This window comes from Anomaloglossus baeobatrachus, chromosome 2 (genome assembly GCF_048569485.1).
Source record: "Anomaloglossus baeobatrachus isolate aAnoBae1 chromosome 2, aAnoBae1.hap1, whole genome shotgun sequence".
NCBI classification, from domain to species: domain Eukaryota; kingdom Metazoa; phylum Chordata; class Amphibia; order Anura; family Aromobatidae; genus Anomaloglossus; species Anomaloglossus baeobatrachus.
Genome location: NC_134354.1, coordinates 1,509,584 through 1,529,690, shown reverse-complemented (window position 1 = coordinate 1,529,690; position 20,107 = coordinate 1,509,584). Strand labels below are relative to the sequence as shown.

At 50.5% G+C, this 20,107-nt stretch overlaps 1 protein-coding gene across 1 annotated transcript in view; it reads left to right on the top strand.

Annotated features, from left to right (window-relative positions):
• HSF2BP (heat shock transcription factor 2 binding protein) overlaps positions 1-19,094 on the top strand; it is a 168,049-nt gene extending 148,955 nt beyond the window's left edge. The window contains exons 6-8 of the mRNA XM_075334815.1: positions 12,033-12,150; positions 12,227-12,330; positions 18,777-19,094. Of these exons, the coding sequence (XP_075190930.1) occupies positions 12,033-12,150; positions 12,227-12,330; positions 18,777-18,979 (425 nt within the window). The 3' untranslated portion in view covers positions 18,980-19,094. The remainder of the gene's footprint in view (positions 1-12,032; positions 12,151-12,226; positions 12,331-18,776) is intronic.
• The last annotated feature ends 1,013 nt before the right edge of the window (positions 19,095-20,107 follow it).

Sequence of the window (20,107 nt, the reverse complement as noted above, 5' to 3'; positions counted from 1 at the left end):
CAGGGGCCAGGACATTCACCAACAACCAACGACCTCACAGCAGGGGCCGGGACATTCAGCAACAACCAACGACCTCACAGCAGAGGCCGGGACATTCAGCAACAACCAGCGACCTCACAGCAGGGGCCAGGACATTCAGCAACAACCAGCGACCTCACAGCAGAGGCCAGGACATTCAGCAACAACCAGCGACCTCACAGCAGGGGCCAGGACATTCAGCAACAACCAACGACCTCACAGCAGGGGCCAGGACATTCACCAACAACCAGCGACCTCACAGCAGGGGCCAGGACATTCAGCAACAACCAGCGACCTCACAGCAGGGGCCAGGACATTCAGCAACAACCAACGACCTCACAGCAGGGGCCAGGACATTCAGCAACAACCAGCGACCTCACAGCAGGGGCCAGGACATTCAGCAACAACCGGCGACCTCACAGCAGGGGCCAGGACATTCAGCAACAACCAGCGACCTCACAGCAGGGGCCAGGACATTCAGCAACAATCAACGACCTCACAGCAGGGGCCAGGACATTCAGCAACAACCAGCGACCTCACAGCAGGGGCCAGGACATTCAGCAACAACCAACGACCTCACAGCAGGGGCCAGGACATTCAGCAACAACCAGCGACCTCACAGCAGGGGCCAGGACATTCAGCAACAACCAGCGACCTCACAGCAGGGGCCAGGACATTCAGCAACAACCAGCGACCTCACAGCAGGGGCCAGGACATTCACCAACAACCAGCGACCTCACAGCAGGGGCCAGGACATTCAGCAACAACCGGCGACCTCACAGCAGGGGCCAGGACATTCAGCAACAACCAACGACCTCACAGCAGGAGCCAGGACATTCAGCAACAACCAACGACCTCACAGCAGGGGCCAGGACATTCAGCAAAAACCAACGACCTCACAGCAGGGGCCAGGACATTCAGCAACAACCAGCGACCTCACAGCAGAGGCCAGGACATTCAGCAACAACCAGCGACCTCACAGCAGGGGCCAGGACATTCAGCAACAACCAGCGACCTCACAGCAGGGGCCGGGACATTCAGCAACAACCAACGACCTCACAGCAGGGGCCAGGACATTCAGCAACAACCAGCGACCTCACAGCAGGGGCCGGGACATTCAGCAACAACCAACGACCTCACAGCAGGGGCCAGGACATTCAGCAACAACCAACGACCTCACAGCAGGGGCCGGGACATTCAGCAACAACCAGCGACCTCACAGCAGGGGCCAGGACATTCACCAACAACCAACGACCTCACAGCAGGGGCCAGGACATTCAGCAACAACCAGCGACCTCACAGCAGGGGCCAGGATATTCAGCAACATCCGGCGACCTCACAGCAGGGGCCAGGACATTCAGCAACAACCAACGACCTCACAGCAGGGGCCAGGACATTCAGCAACAACCAGCGACCTCACAGCAGGGGCCAGGACATTCAGCAACAACCAACGACCTCACAGCAGAGGCCAGGACATTCAGCAACAACCAGCGACCTCACAGCAGGGGCCAGGACATTCAGCAACAACCAACGACCTCACAGCAGGGGCCAGGACATTCAGCAACAACCAGCGACCTCACAGCAGGGGCCGGGACATTCAGCAACAACCAACGACCTCACAGCAGGGGCCGGGACATTCAGCAACAACCGGCGACCTCACAGCAGGGGCCAGGACATTCAGCAACAACCAACGACCTCACAGCAGGGGCCGGGACATTCAGCAACAACCAGCGACCTCACAGCAGGGGCCAGGACATTCACCAACAACCAACGACCTCACAGCAGGGGCCAGGACATTCACCAACAACCAGCGACCTCACAGCAGGGGCCAGGACATTCAGCAACAACCGGCGACCTCACAGCAGGGGCCAGGACATTCACCAACAACCAACGACCTCACAGCAGGGGCCAGGACATTCAGCAACAACCAGCGACCTCACAGCAGGGGCCAGGACATTCAGCAACAACCAGCGACCTCACAGCAGGGGCCAGGACATTCAGCAACGAGCGGAGACCTCACAGCAGGGGCCGGGACATTCAGCAACAACCAGCGACCTCACAGCAGGGGCCAGGACATTCAGCAACAACCGGCGACCTCACAGCAGGGGCCAGGACATTCAGCAACAACCAGCGACCTCACAGCAGGGGCCAGGACATTCAGCAACGAGCGGAGACCTCACAGCAGGGGCCAGGACATTCAGCAACAACCAACGACCTCACAGCAGGGGCCAGGACATTCACCAACAACCAGCGACCTCACAGCAGGGGCCAGGACATTCAGCAACAACCGGCGACCTCACAGCAGGGTCCAGGACATTCAGCAACAACCAGCGACCTCACAGCAGGGGCCAGGACATTCAGCAACGAGCGGAGACCTCACAGCAGGGGCCGGGGTGTTGCTGGATGTCACACACAGCAACATCAGTAGCAACATCGCTGCTATGTCACAAAAGTTGTTCGTTAGCAGCGATGTTGCTAGCGATGTTGCTTAGTGTGACGGGGCCTTTAGTTTCAGAGTTGTTTCCCCCACGTAGATAAGACCGCAGGGACACTTCAGAATGTAAACTATGTAGCTACTGTCACAAGTGTAATACCCTCTTATCTTAAATGATTCTCCTGTGCGGGGATGATGAAAGGAGTCTCCCTTAAAGGGAACCTGTCATCAGAAATTTAGCTATAAAGCTAAAAGTTCCCCCCTCTGCAGCTCCTGGGCTGCATTCTAGGAAGCTTCCTATAGTTTTTGTGGCCCCTTTTATACCAAAATAAACACTTTATAAACTTGTACCTTTTCTTATGCAAATTTCGTAAATCTTTCATGGGGGCGAGCTGCCTGGGGTCCGTTGCTGTCCTTCGCTGAATTTCAAAGCTCAGGACGCCGCCCCTGGGTGCCCGTGGTCCCGCGCATGCGCTGTTCCACTGTAGCAGTGCCGTGCACTGTGTGCACGTGTGACCGCTGGTGACGCTTTGCGTCGCTGTGAGTGTCATGCTCTCCTGCTCCGTCCGCTCCTCCCATCTATTTCCTGCTGCTGAGCAGGATGGGAAGGAGGTGACGTCCGGTCATCGGGCCAGCGAGCGCTTGCGCATAACGCTGGAGTAATAGGGGAAAGTGCGGTCACGAGGTTATGGGCGGCACTTGCTGATGACACTCACAGCGCCGCCCATAACCTCGTGCCTGCTCAAAGCGTCACCAGCGGTCACACGTGCACACAGTGCACGGCACCGCCACAGTGGAACAGCGCATGCGCGGGACCACGGGCACCCAGGGGCGGCGTCCTGAGCTTTGAAATTCAGCGTTCGGGGGCGGCGTAATCGGCAGCAGGACAGTAACGGACCCCAGAGAGCCCGCCCACATGGAAGATTTACGAAATTTGCATAAGAAAAGGTACAAGTGTTTATTTTGGTATAAAAGGGGCCACAAGAACTATAGGAAGCTTCCTAGAATGCAGCCCAGGAGCTGCAGAGGGGGGACTTTTAGCTTTACAGGTAAATTTCTGATGACAGGTTCACTTTAATGATCCCTGAACAAGGCACACAATTAAGACAAGGGAAGGTGCCCATCACAGGGGTAGATAAGAAGGTTTGTGCTAATTTACTTTTACCTTAAGCTGGTGTCACACATAACGACGACGACAACGACGTCGCTGCAACGTCACCATATTCTGTGACGTTGCAGCGACCTCAACAGCGACGTTGCTATGTATGACACATAACAACGATCAGACCCCTGCTGCGAAATCGCTGCTCGCCCCTGAATGTTCCAGGTCATTTTTATCTCTCAGATTCTGCGATCTGCGGTGACAGATTAAAGGGGGCAAATTGAATTCTTTAATTTTTGGATAGGAATTAGATATTACATTCCAATGTTTGGCAGAATGCGATGTGCAAACACTGACCACGGGTGATGTGTGATAATAAACGCCATGCGTCTCTCCTTTGTCTTTACAACAGGTTGTTTAGATCTTTGATCTTTTAATAGGGCTTTGGGATACCCTCGCTGATAACATTTTTTAGACATTTCCTCAAGTCTCATTTCACATAACTGAGGGTCAGCAACGATTCTGCGTACCCTCTGGTACTGTGAATAGGGCAATGAATTCTCTAAATGTGGAGGGTGGGGACTAGAAAATAATAACAAATTGTTCCTATCTGTTGTTTTTTTATATAAATCTGTAGTCAGGGTGTTGTCAATACCCTTGGTAACCATCACATCCAAAAAACTAATTTTTTCCGAAGAAACCTCCATGGTAAAATTTAATTCTACCCAAACTGTACTAAGTTCTTGAACAAAAACCTTTAGAGGTCTCTGTATACAGGGACCTCCCCCTAGTGGTGACTGCAGACAGGACCTTATCATGTATCTCTGTATACAGGGAGCTCCCCCTAGTGGTGACTGCAGACAGGACCTTATCATGTATCTCTGTATACAGGGAGCTCCCCCTAGTGGTGGCTGCAGACAGGACCTTATCATGTATCTCTGTATACAGGGAGCTCCCCCTAGTGGTGGCTGCAGACAGGATCTTATCATGTATCTCTGTATACAGGGAGCTCCCCCTAGTGGTGACTGCAGACAGGACCTTATCATGTATCTCTGTATACAGGGAGCTCCCCCTAGTGGTGACTGCAGACAGGACCTTATCATGTATCTCTGTATACAGGGAGCTCCCCCTAGTGGTGGCTGCAGACAGGACCTTATCATGTATCTCTGTATACAGGGAGCTCCCCCTAGTGGTGGCTGCAGACAGGATCTTATCATGTATCTCTGTATACAGGGAGCTCCCCCTAGTGGTGACTGCAGACAGGACCTTATCATGTATCTCTGTATACAGGGGGCTCCCCCTAGTGGTGACTGCAGACAGGACCTTATCATGTATCTCTGTATACAGGGAGCTCCCCCTAGTGGTGGCTGCAGACAGGATATTATCATGTATCTCTGTATACAGGGAGCTCCCCCTAGTGGTGGCTGCAGACAGGATATTATCATGTATCTCTGTATACAGGGAGCTCCCTCTAGTGGTGACTGCAGACAGGATCTTATCATGTATCTCTGTATACAGGGAGCTCCCCCTAGTGGAGGCTGCAGACAGGATCTTATCATGTATCTCTGTATACAGGGAGCTCCCCCTAGTGGTGACTGCAGACAGGACCTTATCATGTATCTCTGTATACAGGGAGCTCCCCCTAGTGGTGGCTGCAGACAGGATATTATCATGTATCTCTGTATACAGGGAGCTCCCTCTAGTGGTGACTGCAGACAGGATCTTATCATGTATCTCTGTATACAGGGAGCTCCCTCTAGTGGTGACTGCAGACAGGACCTTATCATGTATCTCTGTATACAGTGAGCTCCCCCTAGTGGAGGCTGCAGACAGGATATTATCATGTATCTCTGTATACAGGGAGCTCCCTCTAGTGGTGACTGCAGACAGGATCTTATCATGTATCTCTGTATACAGGGAGCTCCCTCTAGTGGTGACTGCAGACAGGATCTTATCATGTATCTCTGTATACAGGGACCTCCCCCTAGTGGTGACTGCAGACAGGACCTTATCATGTATCTCTGTATACAGGGAGCTCCCCCTAGTGGTGGCTGCAGACAGGATATTATCATGTATCTCTGTATACAGGGAGCTCCCTCTAGTGGTGACTGCAGACAGGATCTTATCATGTATCTCTGTATACAGGGAGCTCCCTCTAGTGGTGACTGCAGACAGGACCTTATCATGTATCTCTGTATACAGGGAGCTCCCCCTAGTGGTGGCTGCAGACAGGATATTATCATGTATCTCTGTATACAGGGAGCTCCCTCTAGTGGTGACTGCAGACAGGATCTTATCATGTATCTCTGTATACAGGGAGCTCCCTCTAGTGGTGACTGCAGACAGGACCTTATCATGTATCTCTGTATACAGGGAGCTCCCCCTAGTGGTGGCTGCAGACAGGATATTATCATGTATCTCTGTATACAGGGAGCTCCCTCTAGTGGTGACTGCAGACAGGACCTTATCATGTATCTCTGTATACAGGGAGCTCCCCCTAGTGGTGGCTGCAGACAGGATCTTATCATGTATCTCTGTATACAGGGAGCTCCCCCTAGTGGTGACTGCAGACAGGATCTTATCATGTATCTCTGTATACAGGGAGCTCCCTCTAGTGGTGACTGCAGACAGGACCTTATCATGTATCTCTGTATACAGGGAGCTCCCCCTAGTGGAGGCTGCAGACAGGATATTATCATGTATCTCTGTATACAGGGAGCTCCCTCTAGTGGTGACTGCAGACAGGATCTTATCATGTATCTCTGTATACAGGGAGCTCCCTCTAGTGGTGACTGCAGACAGGACCTTATCATGTATCTCTGTATACAGGGAGCTCCCCCTAGTGGAGGCTGCAGACAGGATATTATCATGTATCTCTGTATACAGGGAGCTCCCTCTAGTGGTGACTGCAGACAGGATCTTATCATGTATCTCTGTATACAGGGAGCTCCCTCTAGTGGTGACTGCAGACAGGACCTTATCATGTATCTCTGTATACAGGGAGCTCCCCCTAGTGGAGGCTGCAGACAGGATATTATCATGTATCTCTGTATACAGGGAGCTCCCTCTAGTGGTGACTGCAGACAGGATATTATCATGTATCTCTGTATACAGGGAGCTCCCTCTAGTGGTGACTGCAGACAGGACCTTATCATGTATCTCTGTATACAGGGGGCTCCCCCTAGTGGAGGCTGCAGACAGGATATTATCATGTATCTCTGTATACAGGGAGCTCCCTCTAGTGGTGACTGCAGACAGGATCTTATCATGTATCTCTGTATACAGGGAGCTCCCTCTAGTGGTGGCTGCAGACAGGATCTTATCATGTATCTCTGTATACAGGGACCTCCCCCTAGTGGTGACTGCAGACAGGACCTTATCATGTATCTCTGTATACAGGGAGCTCCCCCTAGTGGTGGCTGCAGACAGGATATTATCATGTATCTCTGTATACAGGGAGCTCCCTCTAGTGGTGACTGCAGACAGGATCTTATCATGTATCTCTGTATACAGGGAGCTCCCTCTAGTGGTGACTGCAGACAGGACCTTATCATGTATCTCTGTATACAGGGAGCTCCCCCTAGTGGTGGCTGCAGACAGGATATTATCATGTATCTCTGTATACAGGGAGCTCCCTCTAGTGGTGACTGCAGACAGGATCTTATCATGTATCTCTGTATACAGGGAGCTCCCTCTAGTGGTGACTGCAGACAGGACCTTATCATGTATCTCTGTATACAGGGAGCTCCCCCTAGTGGTGGCTGCAGACAGGATATTATCATGTATCTCTGTATACAGGGAGCTCCCTCTAGTGGTGACTGCAGACAGGACCTTATCATGTATCTCTGTATACAGGGAGCTCCCCCTAGTGGTGGCTGCAGACAGGATCTTATCATGTATCTCTGTATACAGGGAGCTCCCCCTAGTGGTGACTGCAGACAGGATCTTATCATGTATCTCTGTATACAGGGAGCTCCCTCTAGTGGTGACTGCAGACAGGACCTTATCATGTATCTCTGTATACAGGGAGCTCCCCCTAGTGGAGGCTGCAGACAGGATATTATCATGTATCTCTGTATACAGGGAGCTCCCTCTAGTGGTGACTGCAGACAGGATCTTATCATGTATCTCTGTATACAGGGAGCTCCCTCTAGTGGTGACTGCAGACAGGACCTTATCATGTATCTCTGTATACAGGGAGCTCCCCCTAGTGGAGGCTGCAGACAGGATATTATCATGTATCTCTGTATACAGGGAGCTCCCTCTAGTGGTGACTGCAGACAGGATCTTATCATGTATCTCTGTATACAGGGAGCTCCCTCTAGTGGTGACTGCAGACAGGACCTTATCATGTATCTCTGTATACAGGGAGCTCCCCCTAGTGGAGGCTGCAGACAGGATATTATCATGTATCTCTGTATACAGGGAGCTCCCTCTAGTGGTGACTGCAGACAGGATATTATCATGTATCTCTGTATACAGGGAGCTCCCTCTAGTGGTGACTGCAGACAGGACCTTATCATGTATCTCTGTATACAGGGGGCTCCCCCTAGTGGAGGCTGCAGACAGGATATTATCATGTATCTCTGTATACAGGGAGCTCCCTCTAGTGGTGACTGCAGACAGGATCTTATCATGTATCTCTGTATACAGGGAGCTCCCTCTAGTGGTGGCTGCAGACAGGATCTTATCATGTATCTCTGTATACAGGGAGCTCCCCCTAGTGGTGGCTGCAGACAGGACCTTATCATGTATCTCTGTATACAGGGAGCTCCCTCTAGTGGTGGCTGCAGACAGGACCTTATCATGTATCTCTGTATACAGGGAGCTCCCCGTAGTGGTGGCTGTAGACAGGATCTTATCATGTATCTCTGTATACAGGGAGCTCCCCCTAGTGGTGGCTGCAGACAGGATCTTATCATGTATCTCTGTATACAGGAGCTCCCTCTAGTGGTGACTGCAGACAGGATCTTATCATGTATCTCTGTATACAGGGAGCTCCCCCTAGTGGTGACTGCAGACAGGATCTTATCATGTATCTCTGTATACAGGGAGCTCCCCCTAGTGGTGGCTGCAGACAGGATCTTATCATGTATCTCTGTATACAGGGAGCTCCCCGTAGTGGTGGCTGTAGACAGGACCTTATCATGTATCTCTGTATACAGGGAGCTCCCCCTAGTGGTGACTGCAGACAGGATCTTATCATGTATCTCTGTATACAGGGAGCTCCCCCTAGTGGTGACTGCAGACAGGACCTTATCATGTATCTCTGTATACAGGGAGCTCCCCCTAGTGGTGGCTGCAGACAGGATCTTATCATGTATCTCTGTATACAGGGAGCTCCCCCTAGTGGTGGCTGCAGACAGGATCTTATCATGTATCTCTGTATACAGGGAGCTCCCCCTAGTGGTGACTGCAGACAGGACCTTATCATGTATCTCTGTATACAGGGAGCTTCCCGTAGTGGTGGCTGTAGACAGGACCTTATCATGTATCTCTGTATACAGGGAGCTCCCCCTAGTGGTGACTGCAGACAGGATCTTATCATGTATCTCTGTATACAGGGAGCTCCCCCTAGTGGTGACTGCAGACAGGACCTTATCATGTATCTCTGTATACAGGGAGCTCCCCCTAGTGGTGGCTGCAGACAGGATCTTATCATGTATCTCTGTATACAGGGAGCTCCCCCTAGTGGTGGCTGCAGACAGGATCTTATCATGTATCTCTGTATACAGGGAGCTCCCCCTAGTGGTGACTGCAGACAGGACCTTATCATGTATCTCTGTATACAGGGAGCTCCCCCTAGTGGTGGCTGCAGACAGGATCTTATCATGTATCTCTGTATACAGGGAGCTCCCCCTAGTGGTGACTGCAGACAGGATCTTATCATGTATCTCTGTATACAGGGAGCTCCCCCTAGTGGTGACTGCAGACAGGACCTTATCATGTATCTCTGTATACAGGGAGCTCCCCCTAGTGGTGGCTGCAGACAGGATCTTATCATGTATCTCTGTATACAGGGAGCTCCCCCTAGTGGTGGCTGCAGACAGGATCTTATCATGTATCTCTGTATACAGGGAGCTCCCCCTAGTGGTGGCTGCAGACAGAATCTTATGTATCGCTATATACAGGGAGCTCCCCCTAGTGGTGGCTGCAGACAGGATCTTATCATGTATCTCTGTATACAGGGAGCTCCCCCTAGTGGTGACTGCAGACAGGACCTTATCATGTATCTCTGTATACAGGGAGCTCCCCCTAGTGGTAGCTGCAGACAGGATCTTATCATGTATCTCTGTATACAGGGAGCTCCCCCTAGTGGTGACTGCAGACAGGATCTTATCATGTATCTCTGTATACAGGGAGCTCCCCCTAGTGGTGACTGCAGACAGGACCTTATCATGTATCTCTGTATACAGGGAGCTCCCCCTAGTGGTGGCTGCAGACAGGATCTTATCATGTATCTCTGTATACAGGGAGCTCCCCCTAGTGGTGGCTGCAGACAGGATCTTATCATGTATCTCTGTATACAGGGAGCTCCCCCTAGTGGTGGCTGCAGACAGAATCTTATGTATCGCTATATACAGGGAGCTCCCCCTAGTGGTGGCTGCAGACAGGATCTTATCATGTATCTCTGTATACAGGGAGCTCCCCCTAGTGGTGACTGCAGACAGGATCTTATCATGTATCTCTGTATACAGGGAGCTCCCCCTAGTGGTGACTGCAGACAGGACCTTATCATGTATCTCTGTATACAGGGAGCTCCCCCTAGTGGTGGCTGCAGACAGGATCTTATCATGTATCTCTGTATACAGGGAGCTCCCCCTAGTGGTGGCTGCAGACAGGATCTTATCATGTATCTCTGTATACAGGGAGCTCCCCCTAGTGGTGACTGCAGACAGGACCTTATCATGTATCTCTGTATACAGGGAGCTCCCCCTAGTGGTGGCTGCAGACAGGATCTTATCATGTATCTCTGTATACAGGGAGCTCCCCCTAGTGGTGACTGCAGACAGGATCTTATCATGTATCTCTGTATACAGGGAGCTCCCCCTAGTGGTGACTGCAGACAGGACCTTATCATGTATCTCTGTATACAGGGAGCTCCCCCTAGTGGTGGCTGCAGACAGGATCTTATCATGTATCTCTGTATACAGGGAGCTCCCCCTAGTGGTGGCTGCAGACAGGATCTTATCATGTATCTCTGTATACAGGGAGCTCCCCCTAGTGGAGACTGCAGACAGAATCTTATCATGTATCTCTGTATACAGGGAGCTCCCCCTAGTGGTGGCTGCAGACAGGATCTTATGTATCTCTGTATACAGGGAGCTCCCCCTAGTGGTGGCTGCAGACAGGATCTTATCATGTATCTCTGTATAGAGAGCTCCCCCTAGTGGTAGCTGCAGACAGGACCTTATCATGTATCTCTGTATACAGGGACCTCCCCCTAGTAGTGGCTGCAGACAGGACCTTATCATGTATCTCTGTATACAGGGAGCTCCCCCTAGTGGTGACTGCAGACAGGACCTTATCATGTATCTCTGTATACAGGGATCTCCCCCTGGTGGTGGCTGCAGACAGGATCTTATCATGTATCTCTGTATACAGGGAGCTCTTCCTAGTGGTGGCTGCAGACAGGATCTTATGTATCTCTGTATACAGGGAGCTCCCCCTAGTGGTGGCTGCAGACAGGATATTATCATGTATCTCTGTATACAGGGAGCTCCCCCTAGTGGTGACTGCAGACAGGACCTTATCATGTATCTCTGTATACAGGGAGCTCCCCCTAGTGGTGGCTGCAGACAGGATCTTATCATCTATCTCTGTATACAGGGAGCTCTTCCTAGTGGTGGCTGCAGACAGGATCTTATGTATCTCTGTATACAGGGAGCTCCCCATAGTGGTGACTGCAGACAGGATCTTATCATGTATCTCTGTATACAGGGAGCTCCCCCTAGTGGTGGCTGCAGACAGGATCTTATCATGTATCTCTGTATACAGGGAGCTCCCCCTAGTGGTGGCTGCAGACAGGATCTTATCATGTATCTCTGTATACATTGAGCTCCCCCTAGTGGTGGCTGCAGACAGGATCTTACCATGTATCTCTGTATATAGGGAGCTCCCCCTAGTGGTGACTGCAGACAGGATCTTATCATGTATCTCTGTATACAGAGAGTTCCCCCTAGTGGTGGCTGCAGACAGAATCTTATGTATCGCTATATACAGGGAGCTCCCCCTAGTGGTGGCTGCAGACAGGATCTTATCATGTATCTCTGTATACAGGGAGCTCCCCCTAGTGGTGGCTGCAGACAGGATCTTATCATGTATCTCTGTATACAAGGAGCTCTCCCTAGTGGTGGCTGCAGACAGAATCCTATCATCTGCCCTGTTATTTGCTGGACCTCGGATGCCATAGGTTTGTGGATGAGCAGAGATTTCCTCCTGTCGCTTCTCTCACCATTTTCTCTTCTCTCCTGTAAGATGTGGCAGCCGTGTCTTGTGGGCGTGATTTCTTAATGTCGTCATGCAGAGAACTATTGGAGAAGTGGATCCAGCTCCTTGGAAAGATTGGAGCCGGGACCTGTGGGCGGCTCAGGGTGTAAGTAGCTGCTGACGGTAGTATTACAATGTATCTTAGCATGATGTGGTGGTAATGTCTGCTCCTTTCCCGGCAGCCTCATCCTGATGTCTCTCTATAATGTCTCCATTCATCGGGAAGGTCTGGTGTGGATGAGTCGATCCATGGGGCTTCTGTCTCAGCTCCAGCAGCTCCTGACTGGTGAGCATAGCACTGTACTGGGGAATGTTTCTCATGTGTTTTCCCATCTACTCAAAGGTTCCCTGCCCATATCCCTCCTTGGGTTTACACTTCTAATATCTGGCTGCTGCAGCCTGAATGTCACGGTGTGACTATTGGGGTTCCACCAGACACAAGGGAACCCGAAACAAGTGCTGCCACAACAAAAGATACATTGAGGATACAGTAACAACGGAGCGTCCTGGGCGCTAGCCAGAGGGGTGAGGGGACACCAGAGACTGTACCCTAAGCTCCCTAATGTCCCTATTTGGATTCTTTCAACTTATTGCCAATCACGTACCTAGTCCCTCGCTAGGCCTCAACTCACCCTCACTAGTGAGATGGCTGGCGAGAAACACTAGTCCCACTGCTGCAATAATATAGGAAGGGAGGAAGACAAATAGGGGAATAGACAAAAGGGTAGACACCAACTTCACGGCTGCAGCCAAACCTACACCAACAATAGGGCTCCAGCGACAGCAAGGGCTCCAGCAACAGTAAGAGCTCCAGAGGCTATCAGAGGAACATTCCTCTTCCATGGCTAGTATAAGAATGTGGATTCTATATTACCAGCCTCATGTGATAGTACAGGTGACTCTTTTAAGGTGATGGGTACAGTCACAAACTGGATGCACATGAGAAGAAGTAATCAGAAGCTGCTAGCAAGGAAAACTGACATTAACCCTTGGTGCACCAAAAGAAAGGAAAACATTTAATTAAATTCCAGAGTTTCACAAGGAAAAGTGAGACTCCTGTAACAAACCTGTCACAAGTCTCTAGTGAAGGGAAACCAGTGACAGTGAATTAGTACAGGAGTGCAGCGGGGCTACTGTCCGACCAATGCTCTGGAAAGGGTTAATAGAGCATCTGTAGGCTGTGGTCTTCATTGCCCCTCAGTGAGAGCCATTATCTCGTCGTGGGCACATCTAAGTAGTTGAGCTAATGATCCAGAGCACAAAGATCTCTGCACATTATGAAAACAAGGACCTAAATCGTAGTCCTTATATTTGTGGTTAGATTTTCTTTTCAATGATTTCACTGTGAGGAAACAGATTCTGAGTCTCCAGATGGCGCAAAGTCCACGCCAGAAGAGAAGAGAACGTCTCAGCATGAATCGTGCAACCAAAGAAACTAACTACTCCCTGACGTCACGACTACAACTCCCAGCATTGGAGCATATGTCGGCAGAACGCTTAGTGGTTGCCGATCGAGCTGCAGTATCATCTGTGATTTGTATGGACTGGACTCGCTGGGTTCAAGAAACCGCAAACGTGTGAACACAGATCCCAGAGGTTTGTATGACGTATGACCACCGGCGGGCTTGGGTACAACGAATGGTCAGCAGAAGAGATGGGTGTCACGAATTGCCACAGGCGGGCTTGGGTATAACGAATGGCCAGCAGAAGAGATGGGTGTCACGTATGGGCACCTGCAGGCATGGGTACAACGAATGGCCAGCAGAAGAGATAGGTGTCACGTATGGCCACCTGCGGGCTCAGGTACAACGAATGGTCAGCAGAAGACTTGGGTGTCACGTATGACCACTGGCGGGCTTGGTAACAGCGTGTTCTCAGGGGAGGGACTCAAGTTCAGTGTAAAGTCAGCTGAGTAGTTGGGTACAACGAATGGTCAGCAGAAGAGTTGGGTGTCACGTATGGCCACCGGCGGGCACAGGTGCAACGAATGGCCAACAGAAGACTCGGGTATGACTTAATGTCAGCAGAGGAACCAGGCATAAGGTATGGTCAGCAGAAGACTTGGGTGTCACGTATGACCACCGGCGGGCTTGGTAACAGCGTGTTCTCAGGGGGGGACTCAAATACAGTGTAAAGTCAGCTGAGTAGTCAGGTACAACGAATGGTCAGCAGAATAGTTGGGTGTCACATATGGCCATCGACGGGCTCATGTACAACATATGGCCAGCAGAAGACTCGGGTATGACTTCTTGTCAGCAGAGGACTCGGGCATAAGGTATGGTCAGCAGAAGACTTGGGTGTCACGTATGACCACTGGCGGGCTTGGTAACAGCGTGTTCTCAGGGGGGGACTCAAATACAGTGTAAAATCAGCTGAGTAGTCGGGTACAACGAATGGTCAGCAGAATAGTTGGGTGTCACATATGGCCATCGACGGGCTCATGTACAACGTATGGCCAGCAGAAGACTCGGGTATGACTTCTTGTCAGCAGAGGACCCGTGTATAAGGTATGGTCAGCACATGTGTACTTTATATTGCGTTTTATATATGGTATATGGTCCTAATCGGCCTTGTGTAGTAACTCCATGAGTACATTTACCTGTATGTTATACATGTTACTGTATACAGCCCTCAATGTTCCTTGTACCACGAACGCCCATTATTTTTTCTGCTTATGCTGTTTATTTGCTACATCTGTACCATTTATTTTTTTTAATATTTTCTATTAATATATGTAACAATTTTTACCATACCTCGGCTGTCCCCCCTTTATTTTATTTTATGTATACACCTATTTATACTTTTAATATATTACCACCATCCATTACATTTGTCTGTATATGTATTTTTTTTTCTCATTTTTTTGACAACCCCCCTTTTTCAAACAACACAATGTGAGGGAACCACACATTGTAAGACTTTATTGGTCACCAACAGTCAAAAACATATCGCACATTTCCAGCAAGAACACAAGATGTAGAAGCGACAGAGTCCCACCCTTCCATGGATTCAAATCTTCATGACTTCGGGGCTTCCAGGGCCACCTATGCCAGTCTCAGGCCAGCAGCACCCCACTTTTGGCAGACACCCACTGAGAAGAGATAGCGGCAAGCTTAGGCAGCTGACCGAGCACAACAAGATATGGCCTGACAACCAGGTTGTGCCAACCTGGTTTCTCCAAGTGAATTTGTGGGCTCAGTGTTGAGCAGGGAAGCAGTTCTGTGATCCTTCAGCTGGAACCATGGATCCTAAACTTAAATACTATAGAATGAATCTTGAAGCAGTTCTGTGATCTTCCAGGTGGAACCGAAGCTCCTCAGCTGATGTCCTGTAGAGAAACTCTGGTGACAAGATGAAGGCACTTTTATACCACTCAGTTCTCTTACAGGATTGGTGGAGATAGCTGCTCTCTCATTGGTCACAAGTTCAATCCGACTGTATAATAATGGACTCTGCAGTCAGAGTGGCTAAGGCAATACACATTTATAGACAATAAGGCACGATCAGTCTGGGAAGAACTGACTTCTCCATTCAACAACCAAAAGAAACATACGTCTGGCCTAATTAAGAACAGTTCACCCCCCACACAAGTGGCCAGACGCTGAGTCGTCACAGTGGATTTCCCTGTAAATCACCCTGTCTATGTTTAGGGCTGTTGTCTGTACATCTGCCCACTCCTGATACAGACAAGCCTCAGCATAGAGGGACAATGCTGCCATCAGAAGGTTTTAAGCGGGCTTTACACGCTACGATATTTCTAGCAATTGCTAGCGATATCGTACGCAAAAGCACCCGCCCCCGTCGTACATGCGATATCGTGTGATCGCTGCAGCAGCGTCACACGCACTTACCTGGTCGGCGTCGCTGTGACTGCCGAACAATCCCTCCCTCAAGGAGGAGGTGCTTTCGGCGTCACGGCGACGTCACCGCGACGTCACTAAGCGGCCGGCCAATTAAATCGGAGGGGCGGAGATGAGTGGGACGAACATCCCGCCCACCTCCTTCCTTCCTCATTGCAGCCAGGACGCAGGTAAGGTGAGGTTCCTCGCTCCTGCGGTGTCACACACAGCGATGTATGCTGCCGCAGGAACGAGGAACAACATCTATAAACAACCATTAACAATTTTTGGTTTTAGGACGACCTCTCCATGGTGAACGATTTTCACCACTTTGGAGGACGTTTAAGGTCGCTGCTAAGTGTTACATGCTGCAATACCGTTAATGACGCTGGATGTGCGTGACTAACGACGTGACCCCGACGATAAAACGTTAACGATATCGTAGCGTGTAAAGCCCCCTTTACTTTTTGTGGATTTTTTGGAGTTTCCCAGTGTTTCTGCTGCTTTCCTTGTTAGATGTCACAGTTTCCAGCAGCTTTGTGTCTTGTAACATATCTTATGCCTATTTTATTTACTGGGAAGAAAGATATTCTAAGTAGGTGGGAAAGTTTTATAATTTCCCTCCAGATCTTCATTGACAACCACCTGAGAACAACATATACTGTATATCTTCCCGGTTACATTCCCAAATCGTAAGGCCCATCAGTAGTCATCAACTGGTAACAGTAACAGACATTTCAAAGGGTATTCAGTACAGATACAAAACATTGCTCAGCTGAGACATGAGGGGATGTCACGCTCCCCAGCTCCCGTGCCACGCTCCCCGGCTCCCGTGCCACGCTCCCCGGCTCCCGTGCCACGCTCCCCGGCTCCCGTGCCACGGTTCCCGATCCTCCGCTCCACGGCCTCCTTGCTCCCTCTCCCTCACCTGCGGGTTCCCCCCGCGTCCTGATCCCCGCTCCCGGCACCCTTCTACGACGCTGAGCCTTCTGCCGGGCACTCCTGCCTCCTGTGCACCACTTCCTCCTCTGGCTTCTGGCTCCCGGGCCTCGCGCATGCGCGTTAGGGCGCACGGTCATTGACCCTCTCTTAAAGGGCCAGCGTCCACTGACAGGATATTGACTACACAGGTACAGGGTATAAAGGGGTTTCTTTTCCAAGTGGCCGGGGCCTGTTCTTCGTGTTTAGTAAGCTAGGAGTCAGGTCCCCCTGTGCCTTGTCCCGTATTGACTTTATCTGTCTCATAGAGCCGCTCCTGCCTCGCCAACCGGTCCTGGCCACGACGGTTCCGGTCGGTGACTATCCACCACCTGTTCAGTTCCTCCAGTCTCCGATCCGTGTGGTGACCGACTCCCTCGCTCAGCTGGTTCCGGATTCTGCCTGGCATCATCCTGGCCTCCGAACCTGAGCCTCGCCACCCGGACTACCTTCAGAGACTCTGTGTTCCCAGGGACTTCTTCATTCCGCTTCTCTGAACGGACTGTCCTGCTACCCGTAGTGCTTCGGCTGCCGTGCATTAAGGCCCTCTGGCGGGGTAACCGGCCCGGTTGCCTTACTAGGGAGGTCTGGTGTACGGTTCAGTGCTTCCACCAGAACCTAACAGGGGATAACTCTATACAAATACAGAATATTGCTAACCCAGCACCTGAGGTTGTGGTCCAGGGCAGGCACCCTGTGTTTCTCTGGCCTGAGGTTGAGGTCCAAGTCAAGTAACGTGTGGTTCTGTGGCCTGAGGTTGTGGTCCAGGCCAGGCACCATATAATTCTCTGGCTTCAGGTTGTGATCTAGGATGAGCACCTGTGGCCTCAGATTGTGATCCATGTGGGCGCTGTGTGGTTCTGTGTCCTGAGATTGTGTTCCAGGCCAGGAGCCGTGTGGTTCTCCGGCCTCAGGTTGGAGTGTAGGATGGGCACCTGCGTCCTCAGATTGTTATCCAGGTGGGGTGCCGTGTGGTTCTGTGGCCTCAAGTTATGGTCCAGACCGGGCACCATGTGGTTCTATGGCCAGAGGTTGTAGTCCCGGCTAGACACCGTGTGGTTTTACGGCCTCAGATTGTGGTTCAGGCCAGGCACTGTGTGGTTCTGTGGCCTCAGGTTGTGGTTCAGGCCGGGCACCGTGTGGTTCTGTGTCCTGAGGTTGTGTTCCAGGCCAAGAGCCGTGTGGGTCTGCGGCCTCAGGTTGGGGCCTAGGATGGGCACCTGCCTCTTCAGGTTGTGGTTCAGGATGGGCACTGTGTGGTTCTGTGGCCTCCCGTTTTCGCCCTCACTCTGCATCTCTGAACACAGACCTGGAATCAGGGGAGAGTGGAGACTTTATCTTGTTATTCGATATGTGAGGTCCAGGCTCCATCTTGGTTTGTGGCTGGAGGTCGTACAGATTCTCATTCTTACTCCGTGTGACACGGTGACAGTAGGCCGGACACTTCATAATACTGGAAAATTGTGCAGGATTCAGGAGAGAATTGACAAGTTCCAATTTAGGCCTGTGGTCCTGTGATCGAAGGTCACCTCATGTGGCCGACAAGTGGAATATGAGACAATACAACAGACTGGAAACTATTAGATCTGAGTCCTCCCCCTGATCTGACTAATGTCCTACAACTCTTCTGATAAATATCCTGGCAACATAAAGCCTGGAGTCATGCTCAAGTCCGGGAAGAGAGGAGCTGTAGGTATCGCTGAATGTCCTCAGCTTTTCCAGACTCTGTCGTATGATGCAGTCATATAGTTATCATTTATTATGGTGACATGAGTGAACCGCCCCCGAGGAGCTGATTCTGCTGCATGTGACCACCGCCCCCTCCTTCACCAGCCTTTCCAGGCTTGAACTTATTTGCCTTTTAAGATTTGATAAGTACATAGAGAAATTCTTACAACCTATCGCTTCTTCCTAGATCCTGACAATGAAGTGCGTCTGCACGCTCTCCGTCTCATCCAGTCCTTGGTCCTAGAGCCAGATGTTCTGCACATGTTATGGGAGGACGTCCAGCAGTGCCTGCCACATATCACAGAGCTCTCCCGTACAGCCAAGTCAGAAGTCCAGAATATGGCTGTGGAGATACTGGAGGAATTGAGGGGCCTAATGGTGGAGGGTTAATGTGTCCACCATGTCAGCTCAGGTTACAGGCAAATTATATGTTCAACTGTGATATCACTACTAGATAATGTCACATCCCAGCTGTGATGTCACTTCCAGATGATGTCATGTTCCTCAGCTGTGATGTCACTACTAGATAATGTCACATCCCAGCTGTGATGTCACTACCAGATGATGCCATGTTCCTCAGCTGTGATGTCACTACTAGATAATGTCACATCCCAGCTGTGATGTCACTACCAGATGATGCCATGTTCCTCAGCTGTGATGTCACTACTAGATAATGTCACATCCCAGCTGTGATGTCACTACCAGATGATGTCATGTTCCTCAGCTGTGATGTCACTACTAGATAATGTCACATCCCAGCTGTGATGTCACTACCAGATGATGCCATGTTCCTCAGCTGTGATGTCACTACTAGATAATGTCACATCCCAGCTGTGATGTCACTACCAGATGATGTCATGTTCCTCAGCTGTGATGTCACTACTAGATAATGTCACATCCCAGCTGTGATGTCACTACCAGATGATGCCATGTTCCTCAGCTGTGATGTCACTACTAGATAATGTCACATCCCAGCTGTGATGTCACTACCAGATGATGCCATGTTCCTCAGCTGTGATGTCACTACTAGATAATGTCACATCCCAGCTGTGATGTCACTACCAGATGATGCCATGTTCCTCAGCTGTGATGTCACTACCAGATGATGCCATGTTCCTCAGCTGTAATGTCACTACTAGATAATGTCACATACCAGCTGTGATGTCACTACCAGATGATGTCATGTTCCTCAGCTGTAATGTCACTACTAGATAATGTCACATACCAGCTGTGATGTCACTACCAGATGATGTCATGTTCCTCAGCTGTGATGTCACTACTAGATAATGTCACATACCAGCTGTGATGTCACTACCAGATGATGCCATATTCCTCAGCTGTGATGTCACTACTAGATAATGTCACATCCCTGCTGTGATGTCACTACCAGATGATGTCATGTTCCTCAGCTGTGATGTCACTACCAGATGATGTCATGTTCCTCAGCTGTGATGTCACTACCAGATGATGTCATGTTCCTCAGCTGTGATGTCACTACCAGATGATGTCATGTTCCTC